This window comes from Vipera berus (genome assembly GCF_964194415.1).
Source record: "Vipera berus genome assembly, chromosome: 7".
In the NCBI taxonomy this organism is placed as follows: Eukaryota; Metazoa; Chordata; class Lepidosauria; order Squamata; family Viperidae; genus Vipera; species Vipera berus.
Window position 1 is genome coordinate 6,803,399 of NC_138209.1, and position 12,491 is coordinate 6,815,889.

Sequence of the window (12,491 nt, forward strand, 5' to 3'; positions counted from 1 at the left end):
GGTACGGGTCTAGGTAGTCAGCTTCATCCAAGAACAAAGGGAGCTGCTGCGCCACCACGCTCTCAACAACCTTCGCCAAAAAGCGAAGGTTGGAGACCGGACGATAGTTGTTTAAAATTGCTGGGTCCAAGGCAGGCTTCTTGAGGAGGGGTCTCACCACCGCCTCCTTCAAGGCGGAGGGAAAACTACCCTGACTCAAAGAGGCAGTAATCACTGCCTGGAGCCAGCCTCGTGTCCCATCCCGGGCTGCATAAGTCAGCCAGGATGGGCACGGGTCCAACAAACACGTGGTGGAGCTCAGCTTCCCCATGATCTTGTCCACTTCTTCAGGAGTCACAGGATCGAACTCTTCCCAGATTAAATCGACAAGGCCGCCCGTATCCTCTTCGTCAGACTCTGCCCAGTCGGAGTCCAAACCGGTCCGGATCCGAGCGATTTTGTCTGACAGAAATCGGCTAAATTCCTCGGCTCGACCCTGCAAGGGTTCCTCCCTCACCTCCTGATTAAGGAGAGAGCGAGTTACCCTAAACAGGGCGGCCGGGCGATTATCTGCGGACGCGATGAGGGTGGCAAAGTGGTTAGACCTAGCCACCCTCAACGCTGCGAGATAAGTTCTCGTAAACGACCTTAGTCGTAACCGGTCGGATTCGGATCGGCTGGACCTCCAACAGCTCTCTAGGCCCCGTCTCCGACGCTTCATCTCATGGAGCTCCATGGAGAACCATGGGGCCCGTTGGGATCTGCGTCGGGTCAAGGGCCGCATGGGTACAACTTGGTCGAGTGCCTCTGTGGCTGCCCTTCTACTCTCCACCATCCAGTCAGAGCTGAAGAAGCTTCTTGGATGAGAAGCAAAATGTCTTCAAAGAAAAACAAGAAAGTCCAGTTGCCCCCTGAAAAAAGCACCTTTGGGATATCCATGAACTGGATGACTAAGAATCTCCATAGACCAGGGGTCTTCAAACTTGGCCCTTTTGTGATTTGTGGACTTCAACTCCCAGAATTCCTCAGTTGACCATTTTGATGAAACCGCGGGCTTAGATCCAGACCAGGGGTCTTCAAACTTGGCCCTTTTATGACTTGTGCACTTCAATTCCAAGAATCCTCAGTCGGCCATTTTGATGAAACTGCAGGCTTAGATTCAGACCAGAGGTCTTCAAATGTGGCCCTTTCATGACTTGCGGACTTCAACTCCGAGAATTCCTCAGCCAGGAATTCAGGCGCATACTGCCAAACCCAAAATCTAACATTAAAATCAATCGAACATATCACGTTGTGCAACTCTGATCCCTTCGTTATACAACAGACCTGGCTTGTCTTTTATTTGGACAATGTAGACCTTGCCGACTCTCCTAATAGTCCTGGACAATTTACAAAAATGTAATAAAGATTTCTACAAAAATGACGTTAAAAATACAACAGACGGAAGTGAAAATGCGCCAGTAACTTTAAAAGGAAGCTGACTATCCTAGAGACACATAATAACTAGCCAAAAGACTCAGTTAAGCATGCACCAACAATGCTCTTTTGGAAGTTCACATGTTATATGTTGGGCTCTTGTTTATGTCCCTAAAAGTATACTTCTTAAGAATCACAAGCAGTCAAAATAATTCTAAAAGGACAAAGGCCGGGGTGGAATTCTAAGATTATGAATTGAGATTTAAATCATCCCCTGAAATTAATGGACTTGTATTTCTAGGTGGTTTTTCCACTCAAGCTTGGCTCAACTCGGCTCAATTCCCACGAGTAATTCCCAACACAGTTTTACTCTTAGTCTCAAAGCTGATTGGTGATTGGTCAGGGAGATAACGCCCATTGGATGGCTGTCTTCCTAATCACATTATTGACTTCCCCAGGAACATTTAAAATCACAGGAACCGCCAGCTTCTCTCAAGTTGTGATTGTGTGCTGCTAGCAAATTCAGGTGAGCCTAACTTGGAGAACACCATGGCTTCTCAAGTGTGTCAGAATTTCCACGCCGAATGTGAGGCTGCCTTAAATCCCTTAGTAAACCTGGAGCTGCACACCAGTTATACCTACCAGTCTATGGTAAGGGTCTTTTTTCAAACCTGCAATTTTTATCGTTAGAACTAAAGTTGGCCCTCTGCCTTATGCACAATAGATAAATGAGATGCAATCTGATGTACAGCAGTGGCCAAAATTGTGGAAACCTTTTGGGAAAAATGTATTTTTGAGGTTTGATGGCTAATAGCATCACTTTTTTTTTGGAGTAGTACCATAAAATTGTATATCAATGGAAAGACAATTTAATCAAGAATGTAGCGCAGCAAAGTTTGTTCGATTATCTGTGCTGTATTCTACGAAAAGTTATAGCCAAATAAGCAGAAAAAGGAAGCACAACTTGCTTAGGTAGATATCGGGTAGCTTTCCTTCATCCGATCGTAGCCAATCAGCACGAGTGTTTAGAGAGCCAATCGGGTGTCATCTTGTTTTGGCAATGAGCCAATCGGATCACGGTAGGATCCGGTTGTCGATGTCATGTACTGGAGCTGAGAGGAGGACATTTGTCAGTGTGTTATGTGATCGCTATCAAATCAGTTGGGTTGTTTTTTTGCGTTCTTTCATGTAGTGAGCTTGTAAAATGTAGTAAAATTAAAGTAATGGTGCAAAGAGTTGGCCGGTTGCCCAGAAAGCGATGTAAAATAGCATTATTAAGTGAACAAGGCTACAGTTATAAAGAAATTAGAAGAAAAATGGGTGGAAACTTAACCAAAGGTGGCATTTCTACTGTACACTTTTCCTAAAAGGTTTCCACAATTCTGGCCACAACTGTAGTTACAGAATTGCTTGACCCAAGTAGGGTTTAATAAGAGTGGTATAAAAGGCCACGAACCACCCAGTGGAATTTTGTAAAATAAAACTGTTGCAATGAAATAGATTACGCTAGAGGTAAACACTCTTGAGACTTAGCGGAAGCCTGACGCTTTAGACAATTCAAAGGATGCTAAATAAATCCTTCTCTGTAGAAACCAAAAAAGCAGAGTTATTTGGGGCTAAACCAGTGGAATTAGCATTTCCTTCCAAGAAAAGGTTGGGGGGGGAAGCCTTTGGGGGATAAGAGCAGAACTCTACCTTTTCACCCACAAAAAAGAGAACATTTGCTATACAGTCTTGATCTCTATGTAGCCTGCTTGGTGTTTATCACGTGACATGCCCCATTTGACTTTCTGCTTTCTGATATTTGTAGCTCAGGGTTGAAATGAGGGGTCCTTGGTGCTCTCTGAGCTTGGTTGTTTTCTTGCAGACGTTTTGTTACCTAACTAGGTAACATCATCAGTGCTGGAAAGGAGTGGGATTTGCAGAGAGGAGGAGGAGGAGGAGGAGGAGGAAGACTGTGGGGTTCTTGGTGGTCTTGGAGCTTGGTTGTTTTTTTCCAAACGTTTCATTACCCAAGTAGGTAACAACATCAGGGCTAGTAAGGAATGGGATTTGCTCTCAGTTTATATTCTAGTGCAGGGGTCTTCAAACTTTTTAGGACTTGTGGACTTCAACTCCCAGAATTCCTCAGCCAGTGTGCCTTGATTGGGGTATTGTTTACTTGACTGTTGGTCTGCAAGAAAACAACCAAGCTCAAAGAGCACCAAGGACTCCTCTCTTTCTAGTTATGGATATTCTCAAAATTAAACTGAAAGATCTGTGTTTGTGTGTGTGTGTGCTTTTAAAATAAAATAAAATAAAATAAAATAAAATAAAATAAAATAAAATAAAATAAAATAAAATAAAATAAAATAAAATAAAATAATAAAATAAAATAAAATAAAATAAAATAAAATAAAATAATAAAATAATAAAATAAAATAAAATAATAAAATAAAATAATAAAATAAAATAATAAAATAAAATAATAAAATAAAATAATAAAATAAAATAAAATAAAATAAATAAAATAAAATAAAATAAAATAAAATAAAATAAAATAAAATAAAATAAAATAAAATAATAAAATAATAAAATAAAATAAAATAAAATAAAATAATAAAATAAAATAATAAAATAAAATAATAAAATAAAATAATAAAATAAAATAAAATAAAATAAAATAAAATAAATAAAATAAAATAAAATAAAATAAAATAAAATAAAATAAAATAAAATAAAATAAAATAAAATAAAATAAAATAAAAAAATAAATAAAATAAAATAAAATAAAATAAAATAAAATAATAAAATAAATAAAATAAAATAAAATAAAATAAAATAAAATAAAATAATAAAATAAAATAAAATAAAATAAAATAAAATAAAATAAATAAAATAAAATAAAATAAAATAAAATAAAATAAAATAAAATAAAATAAAATAAAATAAAATAAATAAAATAAAATAAAATAAAATAAAATAAAATAAAATAAAATAAAATAAAATAAAAAAATAAATAAAATAAAATAAAATAAAATAAAATAATAAAATAAATAAAATAAAATAAAATAAAATAAAATAAAATAATAAAATAAAATAAAATAAAATAAATAAAATAAAATAAAATAAAATAAAATAAAATAAAATAAAATAAATAAAATAAAATAAAATAAAATAATAAAATAAAATAAAATAAAATAAAATAAAATAAAATAAAATAAAAATAATAAAATAAAATAAAATAAAATAAAATAAAATAAAATAAAATAAAATAAAATAAAATAATAAAATAAAATAAAATAATAAAATAAAATAAATAAAATAAAATAAAATAAAATAAAATAATAAAATAAAATAAAATAATAAAATAAAATAAAATAAAATAAAATAAAATAAATTTCTTCCTCCTCTGCTAGGCTTGCCATTTTGACCGAGATGATGTGGCTCTACACCATATTGCTGACTTCCTGAGAAAACAATCACGGAAAGCCTGGGAACAAGCAGAGAAGTTTTTAAAATACCAGAACAAAAGAGGAGGTCGAGTGGTCCTACAAGACATCAAGGTGATAATATGTTGGTACCAAAAAAAAAAAAAGAGGGTCTGTAGTTGATGGTTGTGAACACGGAAAGAACTCTTTGCCCATCTTTTTGCAAGTTTGTGATGGTTTGGCTTAACATAGGTGGGGACAAATATTTGATAGACAGCACCGTCATTTAATGCCTTCTAGAGAAGAAAAATGCCACAGGTAGGCCTCCAATTCTAAGTGGATCCTTCCTATTGGCCCACACATACTTTATGGAAGGGAGATTGGGTATATTCTATCCTTTTTATATAAAAAAACAAGAATTAAATTTGCTTTGTTCTTGTTGTTAGTTGCGAAGTCGTGTCCGATCCATCGCAACCCCATGGACAACGTTCCTCCAGGCCTTCTTGTCCTCTACCATCTTCTGGAGTCCATTTAAGCTCACGCCTACTGCTTCAGTGACTCCATCCAGCCACCTCATTCTCTGTCGTCCCCTTCTTCTATTGCCCTCAATCTTTCCCAGCATTAGGCTCTTCTCCAGTGAGTCCTTCCTTCTCATTAGGTGGCCAAAGTATTTGAGTTTTAGCTTCAGGATCTGGCCTTCTAAAGAGCAGTCAGGGTTGATCTCCTCTAGGACTGACCGGTTTGATCGCCTTGCAGCCCAAGGGACTCGCAGGAGTCTTCTCCAGCACCATAGTTCAAAGGCTTCAATTCTTTGGCGCTCAGCCTTTCTTATGGCCCAATTTTCACTGCCATACATTGCAACTGGGAAGACCATAGCCTTGACTATACGCACTTTTGTTGACTGGGTGATGTCTCTGCTTTTTAGTGTGCTGTCTAGATTTGCCATGGCTTTCCTCCCCAGGAGCAAACGTCTTTTAATTTCTTGGCTGCAGTCCCCATCTGCAGTGATCTTGGAGGCCAGGAAAATAAAATCTGTCACTACCTCCATTTCTTCCCCATCTATTTGCCTGGAACTGAGAGGGCCGGATGCCATGATCTTGGTTTTCTTAATGTTGAGTTTCAAGCCCACTTTTGCACTCTCCTTCTTCACTCGCAACAAAAGGCTCTTTAGTTCCTCTTCACTTTCTGCCATTAAGAGTGGTATCATCTGCATATTTTAGGTTGTTGATATTTCTCCCGGCAATCTTAATTCCAACTTTTGATTCATCTAGCCCTGGCTTTCTCATGATGTGCTCTCCAGCCTTGGCAACTTTAAGACCTGTGGACTTCAATTCCCAGCTGGCTGGGGAATTCTGGGAGTTGAAGTCCACAGGTCTTAAATTGCCAAAGTTGGACACCCCTGCTTTACAGCATATTCTGTGGATTTTGTGCTGTTTCCTAACTCAAATCCCAGCTTGATTTGGAAAAAGCTGCAGAAATCTTCAAACAGAAGCTTGCCCGATGTTGGATTAAGTTAGAAATGATGATTGATAAACCACAACTCTCCTGATTGGTATCTAGACTATGATTTGTCCAGCAAACTAAGCCATAAATTTAACATTGGATGTGTTCCGCTCAACAGTGGACAACTTGATGGATTGCCAGGTTTGTTATATTTCCATGCAGTCTTGTGCTTTTCTTTGTGCTCTGAAGACTTGGTTATCCAAAATCTACCTACTCTGCAGAAGCCAGATCAAGATGAATGGGGAAACAGCTTGGATGTCCTACAGAAAGCTCTAGAATTGGGAAAAAAAGTGAACCAGTCCTTGCTGCAACTCCACAAACTGGCAGTTGAGAAAGGAGATCCACATGTAAGTCCTTACTCCTAAGTAAGAGTTTCTGAATGCTACCTTCAAGGATCAGAAAGTCAGCATACCTGAGGCTGCATTAAAAGATTAAAATAACTACAGACACCTCACAACCTGGGCATAATAAACTCTTTCAATTTCTACCCTCAAAATGAAGCTATAGGGCCGTGGTGGCGAACCTATGGCACATGTGCCACAGGTGGCACGCAGAGCCCTCTCTGTGGGCATGAACGCTGTCACTCCAGTCCCAGGCCTTCAAGCTGGGTTTTATAAAACCTTTTCGCTTTAGGCCTCCACCCCCATGTGCAAAAAAAAAAGGTTCAATCAATCAATCAATCTCAACTTCTCGCGGGGGGGGGGAAAGATCTCGCAAAGTTGGAATTGATTGATTGAACTTTTTAGTCCCACCCAGTCTGGCGTTACCGCCGCAGCTACACCCACCCAATGGGCCACGCCCACCCAACGGGCCACACCCACCCAATGGGCCACGCCCACCCGGCACCCAACGATACATATGTGAGTTTTGGGTTGCAGTTTGGGCACTCAGTCTCCAAAAGGTTCGCCATCACTGCTATAGGGCATTGTACGCCAGAACAACTAGACACAAGGACGTGTGTGTTTTTTTTTCCTCCATGCCATCACTTTACTAAACAACTAATTCCCACCGCACTTTCAAACTACCTTGTAAAGCTGTATTACTATTCTTCTGCTCATCTTTCCTATTATCTGTCTCCTTATCTACTTATGACTATAACTCTGTGGCTTGTATCAAAAAATCTGATATTTTTTTGGTTGTTGTGTTTTTTTAGTATCCTAGTATGATTTGTGTTGATTGCTTATTTAGTATCCTATGACTATCACTAAGTGTTGTATCAGATAACAAGAAATCCTTGCATTTATTCTTTCTGATTACATAAGCAATCCACCCAGCAAAGCTGACAGACATAAGACAAAAGATTTCACCCAGTAAGTCTGGCACACTGTAGATAAGAAGGGAAAAAGCAGAAGTAGCTAAAAATGTTTGTTTTCGGGTGTTTTCCTAAAGGGGTAGGTTGGGACATTGGGTGTTTTCCTTGTTGTCCTTTCGTGACCCTGCATCCATGACTCTGCAAGTGCCCAAAGACAGCAGGGACATCTGCACTTATTCACAACTGTTATTTCCTATGCTGTCTCCTAATTCCGGGTCAACAATGATGAATGTATTTTTTATGATGACTATGATCATGATTTATCACTTACTGCTTGTATGTACACTGAGAGCTTATGCACCAGAGACCAATTCCTTGTGTGTCCAATCACACTTGGCCAATAAAGAATTCTGTCCAAGCAACAAAGTATATACTAAATCGTGGCTTGCCCCTTCAGTGTTCATGAGTTTAGTCTTGGTCAGGGGTAAGCAACCTTGGCTCTTTTATGACTTGTGGACTTCAACTCCCAGAATTCCTGAGTCAGCCATGCTGAGGAGAAATGGAGAGGTTTTCATGCTGAGCCATGCTGGCTCAGGAATTCTGGGAGTTGAAGTAAACGAGTCATAAAGCGGCCTAGGCTCTTTTATGACTTGTGGACTTCAACTCCTAGAATTCCTGAGCCAACCATGCTGAGGGGAAAGGGAGAGTTTCCAAGCTGAGCCATGATGGCTCAGGAATTCTGGGAGTTGAAGACCATGAGTCATAAAAGAGCCATTGTCCCCCCCCCCTTGGTTTAGAACAGGGGTAGGCAACCTTGGCTCTTTTATGACTCATGGACTTCAATTCCCAGAATTCCTGAGCCAGCCACTCTGAGGGGAAAGGTAAAGGTTTCCAAGTTGAGCCATGCTGGCTCTGGAATTCTGGGAGTTGAAGTCCATGAGTCATAAAAGAGCCAAGGTTGCCTACCCCTGGCCTTGGTGATTGTTTGATTCACTGTTCCAATCAATCCTGACAGGGTAAGAAACTCGTACAGAAAATGAGAGTAAATGCCACTCTCTTCTAGTACCCATGATGTTGGGGAGGGGGGGGGTCCTTGATGGTCTCTGAGCTTGCTTGTTTTCTTGCTAACGTTTCATTACCCAAGCTAGGTAACGTCATCAGTGCTAGCACTGATGATGTTACCTAGTTTGGGTAATGAAACGTCTGCAGGAAAACATGTTTATTGGACAGATAATATCGGCATGGTTAAAAGTGAAACCAACTCTAAATTTTTTTCTCCAGGAATTCAATATACTAAATCTAACACTTCCCTCCCCGTACTATGTTATTGATCACACTACCTAATGAGGACCATTGGTTTCATGGCACTCCTTTTCTCCACCTTCCAGCACCTGTGGGAATGGCTGGTTTTCCCACAGGATCACTTTGAGTTTAATCTAGCAATCCTTTCAGTTTCTTTCCCCCATCTTGTGTGGCAACTGATAATGACAAAGGTGGCTTCAGCCAGGTTCGTTTCAGAAGCTGACACGAGCTCAGAGGGCACCAAGGACCCCTCATTTCAGCCAGGAGCTACAAACATTCTCCTTTGTTGCTACTGATGATGTTACCTGGTTGGGTCATGAAACATCTGCAAGAGAACAACCAAGCTCAGACAGCATCGAGAACTCCATAATGTGCTTCATTTATGGAGCCGTGGGTTGTATACCCAACTGAAGCTGGGGCTCAGCATGTCACTTAAATACTGCCTATATGGAAATATAAGAATTGCAGGGGTCTGCGTTATACTTTGATGCTGGTTTAGATGTTGAAGATGATCAGAAGTAGCTGACCTACACACAGTTCTATACCTAGTTCCCTCAATAAATCAATTTATCCTGATGACCTGCAAGGCAATTCAGATTTTGGTAATCACATTGTTTACATATTTTCCTCCCCACCTCTCTTTTCCCTGAAAGTTTTGTGCCTTCTTGGAGTCTGAATACCTGGAGGAGGAAGTGAAGACCATCAGGTGTCTGGCAGATCATCTCACCAACCTGAAGCACCTGGGGCTGGCCCAGAGTGGCATTGGAGAATACCTCTTTGACAAGCTCACTTTACAAGGGAGCAACTAAATTTCTTTTAATAAGACCTGATATTTGGAATCATCAGTAAAAAAACACAGCAAAACTTTGACAGAAAGAAAGAAAGAAAGAAAGAAAGAAAGAAAGAAAGAAAGAAAGAAAGAAAGAAAGAAAGAAAGAAAGAAAGAAAGAAAGAAAGAAAGAAAGAAAGAAAGAAAGAGGGAGGGAGGGGAGGGAGGGAGGGGAGGGGAGAAAAGGAAAAAGAGAATAAAGAAGAGAGGAATAGGAAGGAAGGAAGGAAGGAAGGAAGGAAGGAAGGAAGGAAGGAAGGAAGGGAGGGAGGGAGGGAGGAAGGGAAAGGAGAGGAGGGGAGAAAAGGAAGAAGGGAAGGAAATAAAGAAAAGAGAAGGAAGGAAATGTGTGCAGATGCCAAAATTTTTAGGATGCAAATTAGATGGCATTTCTGTTTCTCTATCCAATCAATACAAGCTTCACAGACTAAATAAACCACATTTTAATTACTATGGCTAGGAAACCTGATTCTCCTATTTAATCAGCAGCACTCAGTTGCATTCCATAAAAGAATGGAATTATTACAACAATGGGATTCAGTCAAGCACTGAAAACAGCAAAGTTTCCTATTCGGCAAATGTGGTTTTGATTGTATGAAAGCCCTTACCTGTAAGCTTATTTGGTTTTTTTAATTTGCACAGTCTAGACTAAACTGTGTCGTTTAGTGCATTGTGGGACCAAGTTATCATTCTGTTACATGAATCAGGTCATTGTATTAAAATACAATGATTTTGTGTTTGTTTGAGTATGGTGTTGTTGTGGAAAAACCCAATGAAAAAGACAAGAGACAGCAACACAAGCAATAATTCTTATCTTAAGATTCAGAGGTTTATTTCAGCAGTAATTTGGAACACATAGGACACGGTGGCTCAGTGGGTTAGGACACTGAGCTTGTCGATCAGAAGGTCGGCAGTTTGGCGGGTCGAATCCCGAGTGCCGCGTAACAGAGTGAGCGCCTCTTACTCGTCCCAGCTTCTGCCAACCTAGCAGTTCGAAAGCACGTAGAAATGCAAGTAGAAAAATAGGGACCACTATGGTGGGAAGGTAACAGCGTTCCGTGCGCCTTTGGCGTCTAGTCATGCCGGCCACATGACCACGGAGACGTCCTCGGACAAAGCTCTTCGGCTTTGAAACGGAGATGAGCACCGGCCCCTAGAGTCGGAAACGACTAGCACGCATGTGCGGGGGAACCTTTACCTTTACCTTTACTAATTTGGAACACACACAAAAACATTACTTACGTTAAAAACTATTGCAATGAGGTCCAATGACATAGCAGTTCCAAAAAGGACAGCTATAGGCCAGTGGCAAATCAATGCAGTCCCAAATTTTTATACCCTTTCCTGTCCTCAGACTGTAGACAGATGTTCCAGCAATCTTACACTTTCTGCTGAACATAACTTTCCACATACTCATGTACATCGGAATCCGCATCCATTGGAACCCACATCCCTTCAGTTCCCTAGTTCTTACAGTTCCAGTCCTTAGGTTCTAAATATGTTTGAAGCAATCAAGCTTAGCAAAATCATATTAAGTAAAGTAAACTTGCAGTTTAGGTTACAAATAGTTCCTTCGGATTGCAAAATGGAGCATGGCACGGACTTTGGCTCAATACTTTCTCCACTGATTTGGTTCACCTGGGCCTAAACCTTGCATAGAAACCACAGCCAATATTTTCAATTCCCACAAGATGGTTCATGAGCAAGGCACTTGCATTTTGTTCACGAGCAAAACACAAATCACTAGGGAATCTCTAGAAACTTGGCCTTCTGACCAATCAGCAGTCACATAAAAATAAGATCCGTCTCCTTGCAATTTAAAAGACACCATCAAAAAACACGGGAAGGAATCAGCCACAAACGCATGTCTGCCTAGCAACCAGCCTCCAGATAAGCAGGTAACAGCAGCCAGACACAAAACAATAATCAAGGAAGTATTAAAGGAGCATATGATTGGCAGGGAAAACTACTATATCAATAGAAGAGAATATTTATAGCTCAGGACTGAACTGTGGAATCCTTAATGTTCTCTGAGCTTCGTCATTTTCCTGCAGACTTTTTTTTAAAAAAACAATATTTTATTAATTTTCCAATTTTACATTTGAGTATTTAAAAAGCAACGTGGTGACTGGGTTAATCAATAGTTCACTAACAAAGTCTTAGTGCAAATCTCAGGTTACAACATCAGATATTTCTTCTCTTTCTCCCTTAACATTTACTGTCTCATAATTCAAGTTAGTACATTTCTCATTATATCAACTCAATAAAAACATCGTTGTTACATTTATCAATAATTTTTTTAGCTTATACATATCTTAATTACATCTAATCTTCATAAACAATCCATATCCTGTTATTAATTTTTACTCAGTTTTTAGTTTCTCATCAATATTCCAATTTAACCTTCGATATTTATAATTTTCAGACTTTGGGTAACCAGGATTTCCATTATCTCACTTCATAATAAACACTATAATGTCCAAAATACACATTTCTAACTATTTGAATGTAATCTTGTTCTATTTCCTGGAGACTTTTCGTGACCCAACCACATAGCACCATCAGTGCTGATAATGTTACCTGGTTGAGTTATGGAATGTCTGCAAAAAAACCAACCAAGCTCAGAAAACATTAAGGACGTATGAACTACTACATGAGAAGTATGGCGGCACAGTGGTTAGAATGCAGTATAGCAGGCTAACTCTGCCCACTGCCAGCAGTTCGATCCTGACCGGCTCAAGATTGACTCAGCCTTCCATCCTTCCGAGGTCGGTAAAATGAGGACCGAGATTGTTGGGGG

At 39.3% G+C, this 12,491-nt stretch overlaps 1 protein-coding gene across 1 annotated transcript; it reads left to right on the forward strand.

Moving 5' to 3' along the window:
- Window positions 1-1,944: 1,944 nt before the first annotated feature.
- Window positions 1,945-9,842, forward strand: LOC308670656 (ferritin heavy chain A-like; the record flags this gene model as incomplete). Its single annotated transcript, XM_081332261.1, has 4 exons — window positions 1,945-2,046; window positions 4,794-4,940; window positions 6,530-6,655; window positions 9,516-9,842. 4 exons carry the CDS (start codon window positions 1,945-1,947, stop codon window positions 9,669-9,671), a joined length of 531 nt encoding a protein of 176 aa, XP_081188387.1. The 3' UTR covers window positions 9,672-9,842.
- Between the last annotated feature and the right edge of the window lie 2,649 nt (window positions 9,843-12,491).